At 30.7% G+C, this 20,977-nt stretch overlaps 1 protein-coding gene and 1 non-coding gene across 2 annotated transcripts; both read left to right on the forward strand.

The window, feature by feature from the left end:
• Positions 1-353: 353 nt before the first annotated feature.
• On the forward strand, positions 354-433 carry TRNAL-UAG (transfer RNA leucine (anticodon UAG)). The gene has a single exon. It is a non-coding gene; the product is annotated as a tRNA-Leu (tRNA).
• A 1,591-nt stretch (positions 434-2,024) lies between these two features.
• On the forward strand, positions 2,025-20,810 carry LOC115698164 (LRR receptor-like serine/threonine-protein kinase FLS2). Its single transcript, XM_030625344.2, has 2 exons — positions 2,025-5,225; positions 20,280-20,810. Exons 1-2 carry the CDS (start codon positions 2,054-2,056, stop codon positions 20,606-20,608), a joined length of 3,501 nt encoding a protein of 1,166 aa, XP_030481204.2. The 5' UTR covers positions 2,025-2,053; the 3' UTR covers positions 20,609-20,810.
• Positions 20,811-20,977: the final 167 nt, after the last annotated feature.

The following is a 20,977-nucleotide window of genomic DNA, read 5'->3' on the forward strand; positions in this document are numbered from 1 at the left end:
TAATAATTGTGATACTTCTTCTTAGATGTTTAAAAATAAATCTAATTTATTTGTTTTATTCCAAACAAGTTGCAAAGTTATTGTTTCCTTCCTAAATTCCTATATATTCATATTCAAATATTTAAAAGATTTTTTCATAATTATCATGACCACAAACTCAAATTATTATTTTCCCATCACTTCTAATATATTTTTTTTTACAAGAGAAAAAAATAAAACAGGATAAATACCATTTTTTTGCATGAGTATAAAACATTTTTTCCAAATTAAAAAAACATTAATTACCACTACAAAATTATAGAAATAATAATATTAAACAATAATAAATATATTATATGAATAATTTCATACAAGACAGTTTGGCCGAGTGGTCTAAGGCGCCAGATTTAGGCTCTGGTCCGAAAGGGCGTGGGTTCAAATCCCACAGCTGTCATTTTTTTTATTTATTTTTTAATAACCAAACAATGGATAAACCTATTCATGTATCCAAACACCCCTAATGAAGTAGAGAGTGGGCCATGATGTGGGCCTAACACGTTGGCAGAATCCAATATGGATGTATCCAAGCACCCCTAAGGAAATAGTGGGCCATGATGTGGGCCTAACACGTCGGCAGAAACCAATATGGATATGTATCCAAACAGCCCTAACGATATAGTGGGCCTAACACGTCGGCAGAATCCAATCTTCAAAGTCCAATTACCCTTTTTGGCAAGCCCATCACAATAAATTTAGGACAAATAAAGAAAGAATCTTTCATTTCAGTTCAGCCGTGACTTGCAACTTGTGTTTTTTTTTTTTAATTAATTATGATTTATTTAATTTTCCTATTTCATACAACTTAAAAATTAAATTAAAAAAAAAAGTAAAGTGAATAATAACTTATTCATAAAAAGAAAAAATTATATCAAAGATAACATAATACCTAGTGATAGAAATTTGACTTTCGGGAATGGGTACTCATGCAGTACAGAATGATTACACACTTTAACGAGTAACAGAGAGTGGGTAGAGTGCAATTTTTTATACCTCAAGCAAGGTAAGATCGGAGGTAATACTACTCACCCTAAATTCGACCTAAATATATATTTTCCAAACTTTTCATATAATTTTTATCTAATTATATTATTGATTATACTTATAAAATTAACTATTAATCTTTTCTAACTTACTCTGTAATAAATTTTTTTTAATAAGTAGAATATTTATTGATTGTACAATCAATATCTTGTTTTTTAGTTTTTATTTTGAATTACATTACTTTATTTTTTTTTTCTTATTAAATTGTTCTAATTTTAATGAGTATTCAATGAGTATTCATACTCAATGAAGATTTTTATACTCTAAACTTATTATGGATTAAGCGGGACAAAGACGAAAATAAGAAATATGATAGGAAACGGAGACAGAATTAAAATGTACATTACTCGTTTATTACCTACCCAATTTCTATCCCTACTAATACATGTTGCATTATGTAATGTACTCAAACACACATATAATATATTAAATAGCAACTTGTGCTTTTCTTGTAATTAATATAGAATATGCAACTTGTAGTTGAGCACACTAACTACATAATGCAACCGCGTTTGGTTTGCAAAACTAGTGAAGTACAATCATTCAAACTTCACTAACACAAACACTCCACACTACTCATCTTAAATTAAAATATAACATAGTGTCAAGAATAGTTCATTTTTAGAATAACTGAATCCAAGGAATTATGGGAATGAATTTATTATATAAATATAAAAGTTGGTTTTGTTGGATTTTAATGCCTTTATATATATTAAATATAGGCTTTTGTATATCTGTATATATCTCTATTGTAAGCAAAATTTGTCATCAAGGATGACCCCAAAAATAGTCAAATAATTTAAATTCTTGCATTGTTCAATGCATTTAAAAACTATATACTCTTAATAGTTCACATGTATATAATATCTTAATATGAACACAAATGACTTTGTGGGGTCTTAGTCTTGCCAATTGGCCAATATTTTCTATATATATTGACATATATACATATACAAATAATAGATAAATTCTTATGAAGCTAATAATGGCAATGATTTCTTTACAAAGAGTGATGAGTTTGATACTAATCATAACACTTTATTATAATACTTTTGTTGTTAGTTCTGTTCTATCAACTCAAACACTTTTGGAAACTGAATTTGAAGCCTTAAAAGCCTTCAAAACCTCAATCAAAAGTGACCCAATTGGAGCTTTATCAGATTGGAAAGATGTGATTCACCATTGCAACTGGTCTGGCATTGTCTGTGATCCCATTTCGAATAGTGTTGTTTCGATTTCTCTGGTTGATAAACAGCTCAAAGGTCAGTTAACACCCTTCATTGGCAACCTTTCAAGTCTTCAGGTTCTTGACTTAACTCAAAACTCATTCACTGGCTTTATACCATCTGAGTTAGGACTTTGTTCTCAACTTTCTCAGCTAATTCTTTACACAAATGCTTTTTCGGGTCATATCCCAACACAGCTAGGAAACTTGGTAAATCTGCAGATTGTTGATTTAGGTGCAAATTTTCTTAGTGGGAAAATCCCTGAGAGTATTTGTAACTGTATTTCTTTGTTAGCTTTTGGTGTTAGTTCCAATAATCTCACAGGCTCAATCCCTTCAAATATAGGAAAGTTAATCAATCTTCAAATGTTTGTAGCTGATTCGAATAGTTTAGTAGGCTCGATTCCTCGTTCTATAGGCGAATTAGGAGCTTTACAAGCTCTTGGTTTGAACACAAACAAGTTATCTGGTGTGATCCCATTAGAGATTGGTAAGTTGTCAAATTTAGAGTACTTAGAGCTTTATGAGAATTCTTTCTATGGAGAAATACCACCCGAAATAGGCCTTTGTAAGAAGCTTATTTTTCTTGAACTAAACACTAATAACTTAAGTGGATCCATTCCTTCAGAGCTTGGTGAGTTAGTTCATCTACAGAAATTGCAGCTGTATGAAAATAGATTGAATTCAACCATACCACTCTCATTGTTTCGATTAAAATCGCTGTCTAAGTTAGGATTATCGCAGAATGAGTTGAGTGGAAGTATTCCATTTGAGTTAGAACAACTAAGATCTTTACAAGTATTGACACTACAACACAACAAGTTTAGTGGTGAAATACCAAGTTCAATAACAAAGTTGAAAAATCTAACTTGCTTGAGTATGGGAAACAATTTCCTTAGTGGGAAGATTCCATTGAGTTTAGGATTGTTGCAGAATCTAAAGAACTTGAGCTTGCCTGTCAATTTTCTTGAGGGTCCAATTCCATCTAGTATAGCTAATTGTACTCAACTTGTTTCCATAGATTTAGCAAACAATAGTTTGAGTGGTGAAATTCCACAAGGTTTAGGACAGTTGAAAAATCTCTTAGCTTTCATTTTGGAAAATAACAAAATGGTTGGTGAAATCCCAAATGACTTCTTTTCTTGCTCAAATCTTGTCAAGTTATCTTTGTCAAGTAACAATTTTAGTGGATCATTAAAACCAAATGTTGGCAAACTCTTCAATCTTCAACTCTTGTATATTTCTTCCAATTCCTTCACTGGAAAAATCCCACCACAGATTGGTAACTTGACCAAACTTTTCACCATGACACTTGCTGATAACAGATTTTCGGGACAGATTCCACAAGAGCTTTTCAAGCTCACTCAACTCCAAGGCCTCTCTCTACGCGACAATGCTTTAGAAGGAGTCATACCCGAGCAATTCTCTGAGCTGAAACAGCTTACATTGCTCGCTTTGCAGCGCAACAAATTTACAGGACAGATCCCAGAAGCCATCTCGAGACTCGAGTGGCTTACAGGACTGTACCTGCATGAAAACATGCTTAATGGAACAATACCAAGAAGCTTGGGAAGTAATGGTAGGTTATCGGTTTTGGATTTGTCCCATAACAATTTTTCGGGGTCAATCCCGAGTTCTCTAATCACAAATCTTAAAGGAATGCAAGTGTATCTAAATCTTTCATTCAATCACTTCCAAGGAAGTGTTCCACAAGAGATTGGCATGATGGAAATGGTGCAAGAAATTGACATTTCAAACAACAAACTTTTTGGGGTCATTCCTAAATCCATCAAAGGATGTAAGAATCTATTCTCACTTGACATGTCAAGAAACAATCTCACAGGTCCAATTCCAGGGGAAGCTTTTGCTAAGTTAGACACACTAACCAACTTGAACCTTTCGAGTAATCGGTTAGATGGTGAACTACCTTCAAATTTGGCAACCTTAAAACACCTCAAATCTCTTGACCTTTCTCAAAATCAATTCAAAGGAAACATCCCTTCAAGTTTCACCAAATTTTCCTCCTTGAAACACTTAAACCTGTCTCACAACCAACTCGCAGGACATGTCCCCGAAACAGGAATTTTCAAGAGCTTAACTGCATCAAGTTTGGAAGGGAATTCAAATCTTTGTGGAGCTAAAGTTTTGAAAGACTGCAGCATGAAAGTTTCACGTCGGTTTTCAAAGAAAACTATGGCGATTCTCGCTGCACTTGGCTCGGTTTCTCTACTTCTAATTCTAGTCTTAGTTGCTCTATTCCTTGTTAGACATACAAAGATGCATAAGGCCACAAAGGTTGAAGATCCAAATGAAGATGACACATTAGTGTTGCCCCTTAAGAGGTACAATCGAAATGATATAGAAGTTGCTACAAATTTCTTTAGTGAAGACAATGTGATAGGTTCAACCAATTTGAGCATTGTCTATAAGGGTCAAATGGAAGATCAAAAAGTTGCAGCTATAAAGAGATTGAATTTGAAGCAATTTTCTATAGAATCAGATAAATGGTTCTATAGAGAAATGAAGACTTTAATCCAACTAAGGCATAGGAATTTGGTGAAGATACTTGGCTATGCTTGGGAGAGTGAAAGATTAAAGGCCTTAGTTTTGGAATACATGGAAAATGGTGACTTGGATAGGATTATTCATAGCAATAGAGTTGATGATCAATCAAGATGGACATTACTAGAAAGAGTGAATGTTTTCACTTCAATTGCTAATGCATTGGAATACTTACATTCTTGTCATGATTTTCCCATTGTGCATTGTGATTTGAAACCTTCTAACATTCTCTTGGATGAGAATTGGGTGGTTCATGTGAGTGATTTCGGGACAGCTCGAATTCTTGGTGTTCATCAGAAGAATGGAAGTGTTTCATCATCATCAGCTTTTGAAGGCACTGTTGGGTACATGGCACCAGGTAACACTTTCACAACCAAACTATTATAAATAGGATTTTCACCTTTCGAACTATGACTTTTATAAGATTTTGCTCGTTAAAAATTCTCCTCTAACTATAAAAATAACTACAAATTCACTTTTTAATATTTGAATGTTTAAAACTACTATATTTGATTCCAATTAGCTTAAGTTAGTTAAATATATTAGAATATTTCTAATTAAGGAAATAAAATAATATTATTGATTCTGATAAATGAATATTTTATATTCATTGAATCTTGACAGAATCAATTACGTAATATTCTATATATGGTCAGATTTCTATATTCATTACCTGATTTGATTTCCTGAATTAATTGTCAAAATATTCTGACAATTAATGTGGCATAGATACTGATGGAGTATCTCACCTATAAATATAGGGTCTCGGTCCCCGAGCTCCTCACTCATTCTGTTCATAACAGCAAATTCCATCTAAAGAGAGTTGAGAGAGCGAGGAAGCCCGATTACCCATGGTAGTCAATTTCCTTTGCAGATCAAAGCTTATGTGGGTTTGAAGCTCAAGATTCAATGGCTGGAGGTATTTCGATCCTTATTCATAGTGTATATATATTTGTTTATTCCGCATTTTTATATATACATACATATATTTCAGTTTATACATATAAATGTCTAACAGTTGGTATCAGAGCGGTTTTTATCTCTGCCTTGATTTTAGTTTGAGTTTCATATATATATATATATACTCGTATATACAGTGTTTATATATATATATATTTAATTCAGTATTGATATATATATTTATTTTCGTTTGTGTATATATTTATATATTCATATTCATTCAATCCCAATTATATATATACATATATATTTTCATACATATATACTTGTTTATTCATTCAGTTCATATATATATATATTCATATATATATATATATATATATATTTTCTTCATTTCATTACGTATATATGTTGTATATATATATATTATTTATTAGAATATTTTATATATGGAAATTATTTTCTAATTAAGGAAATGATTTTCTATTTAAGGAAATAAATAAATAATTGATTTTCTGATAAATGAATATTTTATATTCATTGAATCTGAACAAAATCAATTATGTAATATTCTATATATGGTCAGATTTCTATATTCATTACCTGATTTGATTTCCTGAATTAATTGTCAAAATATTCTGACAATTAATGTGGCGCAGATACTGATGGAGTATCTCACCTATAAATATAGGGTCTCGGTCCCCGAGCTCCTCACTCATTCTGAATCCATTCAGCAAATTCCATCTAAAGAGAGTTGAGAGAGCGAGGAAGCCCGAACTCCAATACCGAAGCTATCGCAGGGATTGAAGCTCAAAGATCAATGGCTGGAGGTACATCGATCCTTTCATTGCATATATTATAGATATGATTACAGTTTATTTTCCGCATTTCATATCATTGTATATGCTATATTACATACACTATATATATAGTCTAACAGTTGGTATCAGAGCGGATTTATCTCTGCCTTGATTTTATTTGAGTTTCATATATATATATACATACATATATTGTTCATATATATATATTTATTTTGGTTCGTTGTTGGTGTATATACTCATATTCATACAATCCCGTTTATATATATATATTTTCATACGCATATATATATACAGTTTTATTCCTACCGTTCATTTATATATATATATAATACATACACGTATATACAGTAAACATACATTTTTCATTTTGTTTTTGGTATATTTACGTGTATATATATATGTTTATATATATTGTATATTATATATATGTTTTATCACATAATAATAATCATAATATTCATTTTTATTATGTGATATATACATGCATATATATATACATGCGTATATATAATCACGATCGGTCCATGGTTTTGTTTTTTCCTTTGTTTTTTTTTTTTCATTTTTCGGTGTTTATTTCGAATTCTATATACATTACTATATTCGTATAGTATTATAGATCGATCTAAGCATTGAAAATCCATTGAAAAACTTAAAGATGGAAAAAATTTTCAGTTAAAACTTTTTCGGACCCGATTAATTTCGTGATATTAAAGTATATATTTTTTCGTGTTTTTGTGCATAAAATCTATGTGGATCTCTTTATTATTTGATTTAGAACCATTTAGATTTGAAAACACGAAATTTGGTCGTCGGAAATGCAATTTTCGATCGGGTTTGGGTCGGGTTCGACGGACCCGCGTGCAGAAAAATGGGTCAAAATCGACCCGGTTTGGCTGAAGAAGACGACGCAAACGACATGTCGTTTGCCAAAAAACGACGTGTCGTTTGCCCAAAACGACGTGTCGTTTGTCAAAAACGACGTGTCGTTTGAAAGCCTTCAGTTTAGCTGTCGTTGTTGAAAAACGACATGTCGTTTTTCACATTGTGGAAAACGACATGTCGTTTATAGTTTTATGCCTCAGCCCTGCATTGAGTAAAACGACGTGTCGTTTTTCTGTTAGGGAAAACGACGTGTCGTTTTCTTCTGCATTTTCAGCCCCTTCATTTTTTTGGTTAAACGACGTGTCGTTTGGCAGTATGGATTTTTCAAAAAAAAAAAAAAAAAAAAAAGGGAAAAATTTCGAATTTTTTTTTTTTTATAAATTTTTATTTATTTGGAATATTAATTATTTTCCCATTTCAGTGTTAATTTAGTCAATAAATTGCATTTAGTTAATTTTCCATTTTTGTTTAATACATATATATAGTATAAATTGAAAATGGAAATTTGTTTAAATTTGGTAATTTATTACATGATTTATTTAGGCATGTAAAAATTGTGCTAATTTGTGCATTTAATTATATATTACCAAATTTATGCAATTTATCGCCTAAATTAATTTTGAAAAATCTGCCATTAATTTCATATTAATGAATTAGCATTTAATTAATAATCATACATTAATTGTATTATTTTGTATTTATTTGACAAATTTATGTTTAATGCAATTAATTTGGATTTGTATGATTTAAATGCTATACATAAATTCCTTTTATAGTGCTAGATATATTTAGAAATATTCAAACATTAAGATAGGTTGAATATTTTATTTAGCAATTAAGTTTCATAAAACTTCATAAAATATTCATAAAACTTTATAAAATGAATAAAATATGAATAAAACATAAGTAGTTTTGTGGTTTGACATAAGAAAACATGAACCTGGGACAAATGCTCATATCTAGAACGGTTTTTAATGATCTTCGGACGACCACACTAGGAGCACTAATCTCAGTGATTGTCTATTATGTTAATAACGAAATTACTTTTAGGTAGAGCCCAATACCTAATGTCTAAAGTGAAAATATAATTTTTTATAATTAGGGAGTAGCCACAGCATCTTTAATTATATAAAATTATATATTAATTAAAATTCACCTTAATGGACAAAACTTGTAATTAATTATTTGGATATAATAATTTTACCCCACAGGGATTTTATTATATTTTTATAATTAATTAGGATAATATATTAAGTTAAATTCTCTTAATTTACCCCACAGGGAGTTATGAGGATTTGAATTAATAGTGTTATCACAAATTTTAATTAAAGATAGATTTCATTCCTCCATTATTTCTAAATTAAATACTTCATTAAATCTATCATAAAGTTCATCTAATTTTATTAGATTTAAAATTTAGCCCACAGGCAATTTTAGATTTAATAAAATTTTCATCTTCATCATGTTTCTACATTGGTAAAACATGAATTCATTAAAGCCTCAATTCTTTTAACATCTAAATTTTTTGTAATCCTATTCTAGCAGCTATTTCATCCACCTCTAAATATGCTGAAATCACTAGTGAAATCCCTGAGCTTAGGAGTGACAACTTCAAAATCTGGAAGGAACGAGTCCTTCTCCACCTAGCTTGCACTGACATGGATTATGCAATAAGGAAAGATGAACCGAGTGCTATCACCGATACTAGCACTTTCGTCGAGATTGCCTTTGCGTGAAAAGTGGGAGCAATCTAATCGTCTCTGCATCATGTTCATTATGTCCAGAATTCCTATGGGAATGCGTGGATCGGTGGAGCCACCTGAGAAGGTGAAAGACTTTATCAAAGTTATGGATGAGCAGTTTGACACTTCAGATAAATCCTTGTTCATCAACCTCATCCAAGAGTTCTCGTCCACAAAACTCACCGGTGTTAAAGGAGTTCGAGAACACATTTCTAAAATGAGGGACATCACTGCTCATTTAAAGAAACTCGACGTTATCATTCCTGATACCTTCCTGGTTCATTACATCCTTCACAATCTTCCTCCACAGTATGGGCCTTTCAAAATTTCCTACAACACACATAAAGAAAAATGGACTATCAATGAATTGATGACCATGTGTGTTCAAGAGGAAGCCAGGCTCCTACAGGAGCAAGGAGAAAGTGTTCACCTGACCACTCAACCTAAGAAACGCAAGCCATTCAAGAAGAACAAAGGGAAAAAGCCCATGGCTCCCAAGGCTGCCATAAAGAAAGATTCCATCAAATGTTTCTTTTGTAAACAAAAGGGACATGCCAAAAGGGAGTGCAGCCAGTTCAAGAAATGGATGGATGACAAAGGTAATCCAATTTCCTTAGTATGTTATGAATCTAATATGGCTAATGTTAATCTTAACACATGGTGGATTGATTAGGTTCAACAATTCACATAACAAATTCCTTGCAGGATATTCAAAATCTAAGGAAGCCAGTGGCAAGTGAGCAAAGCATCTTATCTGGAAACAAGATGGGCTCACATGTGGAAGCTATTGGAACATGCAATTTAGTTTTAAGTAATGGTTTTATTTTAAAGTTAGAAAAGACCTTTTATGTACCAAGTTTCTCTAGAAACTTGATTTCAGTTTCAAGACTTATACCCTTTGGTTTTTTCTTTACATTTTCAGACAAATATTTTAATTTATATTATAAATCTGAATGTGTTGGAAATGGTATTTTGTCTGATGGTCTTTCTTGCCTTAATTTACAAAATAATACCACTAATAATGTTATGCATGTTCGCGCCGGCACTAAAAGATGTGTTATGAAAGAGGATTCTGTACATTGTGGCACGGAGATTGGGACATATCTCCATTGATAGTATTAAAAGGTTGGTAAAAGATGGGGTACTCAATACCTTAGATTTTATCGACTTTGATACTTGTGTGGATTGCATTAAGGGAAAGCAAACCTCCAAGTCTGTCAAAGCGGTGTCCATAGGAGTTACGAAATATTAGAAATCATACATACCGATATATGTAGTCCGGATATGGAGTCACATGGTCGAAATACTTCATCTCATTCATAGATGATTACTCACGCTACATGTATATCTACTTAATTCATAATAAAAGTGAAGCATTAGATGTCTTTAAGATATTTAAAGGCTGAAGTAGAGAAACAATGCAACAAGCAAATTAAGATAGTGAGATCGGATAGAGGAGGTGAGTATTATGGTAGATACACGAGAAGATGGACAAGCACACGGTGCATTTGCGAAGTTTCTTGAAGAAAATGGGATTGTTGCCCATTACACCTTGCCCGGTACACCCGAGCAAAATGGTGTTGCAGAAAGAAGAAACCGAACATTAATGGACATGGTGCGGAGTATGCTTAGTAGCAACTCTAATCTTCCTAAATCCTTGTGGACTGAAGCATTAAAGACATCCGTGTACATATTAAACCGAGTTCCAACAAAGGCAGTCTCAAAAACTCCTTTTGAATTATGGAAAGGTTGGAAACCAAGTTTGAATCATGTACGCATTTGGGGATGTCCATCTGAAGTCAGAATATATAATCCACAAGAGAAGAAATTGGACCCAAGGACCATAAGCGGATTCTTTATAGGGTACGCTGAAAAGTCTAAAGGTTACAAGTTTTATTGTCCATCTCATAGTACAAGAATTGTGGAATCAAGGAATGCAAAATTTCTTGAGAATGCCTTGATCAGTGGGAGTGATCAATCAAAGGACTTAGGTCCTGAGAAAGATCCTTCAGAACCTTCCACTTCAAAAGCAAGATTGATAATGGTTAACACTCCTGTAGTTCAAACGAATGTTGAACAACCATTACCAATCACTGAAGATCCACAAGTTGGTAATGATAATCCAGTAGATCAAAATGTTCAAGAGTTGCCTGCAACTGTTGAACAACCTGCTGAACCTGCTGCTGCTCCCCAAGAGCCTGTTGGTGAAGTCTTAAGAAGTTCTACTAGATCTATCAAACCAAAGATTTACAAAGACTATGTTGTGTATTTATTAGAATCTGATATTGGAATTGGAAATGATCCAGAAACGTTTTTACAAGCTATGAACAGTAGAGAATCAAAATTGTGGTACAATGCTATGGATGATGAAATGAATTCTATGAGGTGCAACAGAGTACGGGAACTTGTAAAGTTGCCTAATGGGGCGAGAGCCATTGGCCGTAAATGGGTCTATAAAACTAAAAAGGACTCATTAGGTAACACTAAGAGATGCAAAGCGAGACTTGTTGCTAAAGGATTTACTCAACAAGAAGAAATTGACTATACAAAGTACCTTTTCTCCTATATCAAAAAAAAATTCCCTCAGAGTCATCTTGGCATTAGTTGCTCAGTTTGATTTAGAGTTGGAGCGGATGGATGTAAAAACTGCTTTTCTGAATGGTGATCTAGAGGAGGAGGTATACATGAAACAACCAGAAGGATTCTCCTCTAGTGAAGGTCAGGATTTGGTATGCAAGCTCAAGAAGTCCATCTATGGATTAAAACAAGCATCCCGCCAATGGTATTTAAAATTTCATGATGTCATCTCTTCCTTTGAATTTGAAGAGAATGTCATGGACCAATGCATATACCTGAAGGAAAGTGGGAGTAAAATTTGTTTTCTTGTTTTATATGTGGACGATATTCTTCTTGCATCCAATGATAAAGGGTTGCTACGTGAAGTGAAACAATTTCTTTCAAAGAACTTTGAGATGAAAGACATGGGTGAAGCATCCTATGTCATAGGCATTAAGATTCATAGAGATAGATACCGAGGTATCTTAGGTTTATCTCAAGAAGCCTACATCAACAGAGTTTTAGAAAGATTTCATATGAAAGATTGTTCACCGAGCGTTGCTCCAATTATGAAGGGTGATAAATTAAATTTGAGCCAGTGCCCAAAGAATGATTTTGAAAGAGAACAAATGAAGAACATTCCTTATGCTTCTGCTATCGGAAGCCTAATGTATGCTCAGGTGTGCACAAGACCCGACATTGCTTATTCTCATTCGGAATGTTAGGAAGATTTCGGAGTAACCGGGGATAGACCACCGGAAAGCCGCAAAGAAAGTAATGAGGTATCTTCGTGGTACTAAGGATTACAAACCGATGTTCAAACGAACCGAAAATCTAGAAGTAGTTGGCTACTCGGACTCGAGATTTATTTGGTTGCGGTGATTCACGTAAATCTACATCTGGTTACGTGTTTATGTTTGTTGGTGGAGCTGTGTCCTGGAGGAGTAACAAACAAACTTTGACTGCTACTTCTACTATGGAGGCTGAGTTCGTTTCTTGTTTTGAGGCTACATCACATGGTGTATGGCTAAAGAGTTTCATTTCAGGCCTTAGAGTGGTTGATTCCATTGCAAGGCCGCTAAAGATGTTCTGTGACAATTCAATTCTTGTTTTCATGGCTAAGAACAACAAAAGTGGAAGTCGAAGCAAGCACATCGACATTAAGTACTTAGCTATTAGAGAACGTGTTAAGGAAAATAAAGTGGTCATTCAACACATTAGCACTGAATTGATGATTGCCGATCCTATGACAAAAGGCTTGCCACCTCATAAATTCAAGGATCATGTAGAGAACATGGGACTTGGTTCCCTTATGTAATTTGTACAAATAAAGTTATTATTAATGAAACTCTTATTTTGATTTTTCTCATATTTATGCGCATCTTAATTTTACATTTGAGAAAAATTTCAGAGGACCTGAATAAACATAAGGTTTAGGGTTTATTCACTTAAGTACATTGCCACATAAAGTACATTGTTATATAATAAATGTATTGTAATACATGGAAGATAATACTCGATTCATAATGAGGACATGTCGCTATGATTCGTATGTTTATTATATAATGAGGAACGTTGGGTTTGAATATTTTAGTTTAAATGCTGACCAAGTGGGAGAATATTAGAATATTTTATATATGGAAATTATTTTCTAATTAAGGAAATGATTTTCTATTTAAGGAAATAAATAAATAATTGATTTTCTGATAAATGAATATTTTATATTCATTGAATCTGAACAAAATCAATTATGTAATATTCTATATATGGTCAGATTTCTATATTCATTACCTGATTTGATTTCCTGAATTAATTGTCAAAATATTCTGACAATTAATGTGGCGCGAATCTTGATGGAGTATCTCACCTATAAATATAGGGTCTCGGTCCCCGAGCTCCTCACTCATTCTGAATCCATTCAGCAAATTCCATCTAAAGAGAGTTGAGAGAGCGAGGAAGCCCGAACTCCAATACCGAAGCTATCGCAGGGATTGAAGCTCAAAGATCAATGGCTGGAGGTACATCGATCCTTTCATTGCATATATTATAGATATGATTACAGTTTATTTTCCGCATTTCATATCATTGTATATGCTATATTACATACACTATATATATAGTCTAACATTATTTATATATCTAAATGCTATATACAAATATATACATATATACATTTCATGTTTATATATATACATACAGTATTTTTATTTTTCTGTATATATATTTATATATATATATATTGTATATGTATTAATACATTCATATATTAATATAGATTGTTCTAAGCATGAAAATCCACTTTGAAAAAACAAAGAAATCTCAAAATTATTTTTCAGAAAATTTTGGTGATTTTTAAAGTCTTTGTTTTATGTATTTTCGATGCATAAAATCTATATGAATGTCTTAATTTTGCATTTAGATTCATTTGGAATTGATTTCATGATTTTTGGAAGTTTAAGGAAATTTTATTATGTCGTTTATGGCAGTGTATTTTTCAAAAAAAAAAAAAAAAGGGAAAAAAATTTCGATTTTTTTTTTATATATTTTTTATTTATTTGGAAATATAAATTATTCTCCTATTGTTAATTTAGTCAATAAATTGCATTCATTAATTTCCATTTTTAATTTAATACATATATTTAGAATTAATATGTTATTTAGTATAAACTGAAAATGGAAATTTGTTTTAATATGGTAATTAATTACATGATTTATTTAGGCATGTAATAATTGTGCAATTTGTATAATTGTGCATTTAATTATTTATTACCAAATTTATGTAATTTATTGTTTAAATTAATAAAATTTAAAAAAATCTGCCATTAAGTATAGTCTTTAATTTTGCATTTAATTCATTCCATATAATTAATTGTACTAATTTGTATAATTACCTTATTTATACAAATTAATTATTAGTATAAATATTTAAGATATTATATGGTCATAAATGCATAATTAATTATATATTATGGAATTAAGCATTTAATTTATTATCATACAATAATTGTATTAATTTGTATTTATTTGGCAAATTTATGTTTAATGCAATTAATTTAGATTTGTATGATTTAAATGCTATACATAAATTCCTTTTATAGTGCTAGATATATTTAGAAATATTCAAACATTAAGATAGGTTGAATATTTTATATAGCACATTAAGTTTCATAAAACTTCATAAAATTATTCATAAAATATTCATAAAACTTCCTAAAATGAATAAAATATGAATAAAATGTAAGTAATTTTGTGGTTTGACATAAGAAAACATGAACTTGGGACAAATGCTCATATCTAGAACGGTTTTTAATGATCTTCGGACGACCACACTAGGAGCACTAATCTCAGTGATTGTCTACTATGTTAATAACGAAATTACTTTTAGGTAGAGCCCAATACCTAATGTCAAAGTGAAAATATAATTTTATATAATTAGGGAGTAGCCACAGCATCCTTATTTGTATAAAATTATACATTAATTAAAATTCACCTTAATGGACATAACTTGTAATTAATTATATAGGTATAATAATTTTACCCCACAGGGATTTTATTATATTTGTATAATTAATTAGGATAATATGTTAAATTAAATTCTCTTAATTTACCCCACAGGGAGTTATGGGGATTTAATTTAATAGTGTTATCACAAATTTAATTAAAGATAGATAATAAACCTTCATTTTCCAAAACTAATTGTTTAATTAAATCTATCATAAAGTTCATCTAATTTTATTAAATTTAAAATTTAGCCCACGAGGCAATTTTGGATTTAGTAAAATTTTAATCTTCGATTTATACTTTGGTGTCTAGTGAACCACATAATTTTAAATAATTAGGGAGTAGCCACAGCATCCTTAATTATATAAAATTATATATATTAAGTGGATTAAGATCACATAATGGACATGAATTATGTGAACATAATAATCTTACCCTACGGAATCTTATTATATTCACATGATTAATATGTTAAATTGAATTCTCTTAATTTATCCCACAGGAAATTATGTAGATTTAATTTAATAATTTTATCATAAAGTATAAAATTTTGAAACATTTATAAATAATTAAGTGTTTCATACCTTTCATTAAGATAGAAATATTAAACTTTAAGTTTTTCATAAATTGTGTAAATCTATCATAATCTACATCTAAATCTAATCTTATTAAATTAAAAATTTAGCCCACAGGCAATTTTTGTTTAATAAGATTTCATATTTAAGCATGTTTATTCATTGGTAAAAACATGATTCATTTAAACCTCAAAACTATATATGTAATTTTATTACATCACTATTCATAAATTTCTTCCATACTAGTAGAAAATTCCTTCCATAACAGTAGAAATTTTCAAAATTTATTCTGATAATTTCATCTAGCATATACAGTTTTTACTGTATAATTAAGAAAAATAAATCACACTTTATTATCACCAATAAATTTTAATTTATTGTGTATGAATTCATTCTAATATAGTTAATGTGATTATTAACACATAGTGGATTATTTTAGATTGTTATTCCACATTCATAATTTCTTGCAAGGTTTACAAATAAACCTAAGAAAGTCGATAGAATCGTGAGCAAATCTTATCCACAGACAAGATAACTTCTCACATTTAGAAGTTTAAGGAACAAGCAATATAGTAGTGACTTTGTTTTAAAATTGGCAAAGATCTTTATGTTCCAAGATTCTATTGAAACTTGATTTAGACACATTTAGAGGTCTTTACTACAAATGATGTCACTCATAAAGATATGCAAGTTCAATCTGACAATAAGAAATGTGTTATTAATAAAGAATTCTTCTACATTATAGCACCAAAAATTATGGAACATATCTCCATAAATAGAATAAATGTTAGTAAATGGTGGGGATCTTCATTACACTAGATTTTACTAACTTTATTTAGAACTTGTGTGAATTTCATTAAGAATATGTATTCCAACAAGTCAAAATCGGTGCATACTAGAATTCTATCACATTAGAAATCATACAAGTCAATTAATTTTGAAGACATGGACTCAAATTTTGCATCTCTTTTTTAACGATTACTCACATAAATAATTTTTCTACAAAAGTATAGATTTATATGTTTCAAAGACATTTAAATCTTAAGTAGAGAAATGGTGCATTTTGCATATTAAGATAGTGAGATCAAATATAAAATGGAGAATACTACATCAAAATTCGTGAGTATGGATAAACTCCCAGTGTATTTGTAAAGTTTCTTTAAAAGCATGGGTTCATTGCCCGATACATATGCTTGGTACACCCAAATTATAGTGTGTAACAGATTTAAGAAACTAAGCATTTTTTGGACATGGGGTGGAGCCTACATAGCAAACTCCAATCTTTCCTAAATCTTTGTCTATTGATACTCAACAATGGGGTGTACATATCGAATCGTGTTCTAACCAAAGTTGTTTCTCAAACATATTTTGAGTTGTGATAAGGTTGAAAACCGACTTGATGACATGTACACATTTTATAAATACCCATATATAGTTAGAGTACAATTGTCAAAGAAAAGATCTGGGCCCTAAACCATAAATGAGCATATTTCATTTGAAAAGCTATAAGGTTTAAGGGTTACATATTTTATTATCCATCTCACAATACTAGAATTGTGGAATTAAGAATTGACTTGATCAGTGGGAGTGATCAATCTAGGAACCTAGTTTCTGAGAAAGATCATTCATATTTTCTCAAACTTCCACCTCAAGTGTTAGATTAATTATGATTCACAACAACCCTTAAGGTTAATGGTTATTGAGAATTCATAACTAATCATTAATAATCTACAAGTCCTTGATAAAATTCTAATAAGTTATGTTATTTAGTAATTGCTAAAATAACATGCATATTGAACCATTTGCTCTTTTAAGAGTTTGTTGGTCCATCCTTAAGATGATTTATTAGAATAATAAGATCAATGTTTTCTAGTGATTACATTTTGTACAACAAGAGTTCAACTACAATATTAATTTGAGACACAAATTAAATTATAGAATGATAAAGAATTGAAGTTGTAGTACAACATGCCATGAATGAAGAAATGAATATCTTAAAGAGCAATAAAGTTTATCTTTAGTAAAGTTGCCTAATGGGGTGGAGAACATTAATTAAGCATAAGTTTTTTCACCAATAATATTCATTAGGCAACATTGAGAAACATAAAGATATAAAAGAATGTTCATTGCTAAGAAGTTCATTTTGAACTAAGAATCAATAACAAAGGAGATTTACATTCTCAATTGTTTTTATAAAAGATTCTATTATAGACCTTGGCATTTGTTGCTTGTTTCAATTCATTAATCAATTCCAAACAGTGAACTAGAGAAGAAGGTATACAGCTGCCATAAAGATTTTTCTCTAATAGTGGTGAACATATGCAAGCTTAAGATGTCTACCTATAGATTAAAACAAACATCTCACAAATTGGTATTATATCATCTTTTCCTTTAGGTTTGAAAAGAGAATTATGGAAATAATTATATACCAGAAGGTTAGTGGGAGTAATATTTGTTTTATACGTAGACAATATGTTACTTGCAAATGATAATAAAAGTTTTCTATATAAGTTGAAATAATTCATATCTCAAATTATTATTTTGAGATAAGGAATATAAATAATATATATAATTTTAATTAATTAGAGAGTAGCCACAGCATCTCTGATTAAATAAAATTATGTATTATTCATCTGATATAACTTTTATCTTTAAGTGTGATAAATTCAACTCGAACCGGCATACGAAAAATGATGCGGAGTGAGAATAAATTAAGAACATTCATTTGCTTCTATTTTAGAAGCCTAATGTATGCCTAAGAGTCTGAATAAGACTTTGCATTACATTTGTTTCAGGATCGTTAAGTAGTATCAGAATAACTAAAGTTAAGACCACTTTATTTTTCATACAAAGTGATGAGGTATCTTTAAGATACTAAAAATTATATTCATACATATTTTAAGATGAATTGACCATCTGGAAATATAGTTAACCAATTAGATTCTAACATACTTCACTGGTTGTATTTATTAACGTAAATCAATATTTTATTACGTCCTTAAGATTACCAGTAAGTTATATTGTAGAGAATCTTGATTGTTATTTCACTATAGAAGTCAGATTCATTTATTGTTTTGAGGATACATCTCGTATGATGTATTATAGAGTTTCATAGTAGGCACAGAGTTCGAATTACGGTTTCATTAGGCCATTAAGAAAATTTTGCGATAAATTCGGCTACAATATTTATGGCTAATAACTCTAAGAGATCTTGGTCGAAGCTAGCATATCGACATTAAGTATTTAGCCATAAAAAAGGCGTGATAAGTGGTCATTAATCACGCAAACTGAATTGGGTGATCGCATAGATCCTTGACTAAAGGCATGCCGCAACACAAATTCAAGGATCATAAAGTAAATATGGGATTCAGTTAACCCATATGCAGTTTTTTTATTTGTACAACCAAAAATTATTTAATGAAACTCTAATTTCGATATTTTCTCATATTTATGTGCACCTTAATTTCATCTGAGAAAATTATCGTAAGAGGACCTGAATAAACATAAGGGTTAGGGTTTATTCACTTAAGTACATTGCCACATAAAGTACATTGTTATATAATAAATATATCGTAATACATGGAAGATAATACTCGACTTATAATGAGGACATGTCGCTATGATTCGTATGTTTATTATATAATGAGGAACGTTTGGGTTTGAATGTTTTAGTTTAAATGCTGACCAAGTGGGAGAATATTAGAATATTTCTAATTAAGGAAATAAAATAATATTATTGATTCTGATAAATGAATATTTTATATTCATTGAATCTTGACAGAATCAATTACGTAATATTCTATATATGGTCAGATTTCTATATTCATTACCTGATTTGATTTCCTGAATTAATTGTCAAAATATTCTGACAATTAATGTGGCATAGATACTGATGGAGTATCTCACCTATAAATATAGGGTCTCGGTCCCCGAGCTCCTCACTCATTCTGTTCATAACAGCAAATTCCATCTAAAGAGAGTTGAGAGAGCGAGGAAGCCCGATTACCCATGGTAGTCAATTTCCTTTGCAGATCAAAGCTTATGTGGGTTTGAAGCTCAAGATTCAATGGCTGGAGGTATTTCGATCCTTATTCATAGTGTATATATGTTTGATTAATTCCGCACTTAATACTTAAACATATACATTTCAGTTTATATATATAAATGTCTAACAAAATATGCTCTCATATTATAATTATCCAAGTAATTTTTAGTCACATCAATAAATAATCTCAAAAAATGAATGAAATGCAATTATTTTTAACAAAAAAAGTAAATAATTTAGAGACAAAATTTTACCAGTGTCATAGTTCGGGGATAAAAATCATATTTATTCTATTTGAATTTATTTTTATTTCTTCAATGTGTAAACTTTTTATCAATGTAGTTCATTGCTTTCATCAATATGAATTGACTAAAACATGTCTTTATTCAGAATTTGCATATATGAGCAAAGTCACAACAAAGGTGGATGTGTTCAGCTTTGGTATAATAGTAATGGAGTTTTTAACAAAGCAAAGACCAACAGGATTTATCGAAGAGAGCGGGCTACCAATCAGTCTGCGCCAACTGGTCGAGAGAGCGCTCGAAAATGGAAGAGATAAGGTGCTTCAAATCTTAGATTCAGAGCTGGTTTTGAACATCTCCAAAAAGGAAAATGAAACACTAGAAGAGTTGTTGAAATTAGCCTTGTTTTGCACCAACTCGAACCCCGAAAATCGCCCCAACATGAAAGATGTTGTGACAATACTTTCAAAGATATGAAGGGTGTAATAAATCATGTTTATCAGTTCAAAAAAAAGTTGTCTTTCTTTGCTTTTCAACTTGAGATTTCTAAAGAGTAATCTGATGACATAGTTCTTCTCTTGAGGTCAAGATTCAAGCTTTGTGTTCTTTAGCTCAAATTTAGGGAATTAGAGATTGTGGGTTGTGACAATCATTTCTTCTCTTTATGAATAATGAAAAATAATCAAAATTTAATACATCAAAGAGAAAATAGAAGAGCATAAAACACAGAATACAATAATAATAATACATGAGACATGTAAGGCCTAAGTCCATGTTTGGCTTTGGCATAATCATAATGAAATTATCATTATAATTCCACAATGTAATCACCATTAATATGAATAA

The sequence above is a fragment of the Cannabis sativa genome, chromosome 7 (assembly GCF_029168945.1).
Source record: "Cannabis sativa cultivar Pink pepper isolate KNU-18-1 chromosome 7, ASM2916894v1, whole genome shotgun sequence".
In the NCBI taxonomy this organism is placed as follows: domain Eukaryota; kingdom Viridiplantae; phylum Streptophyta; class Magnoliopsida; order Rosales; family Cannabaceae; genus Cannabis; species Cannabis sativa.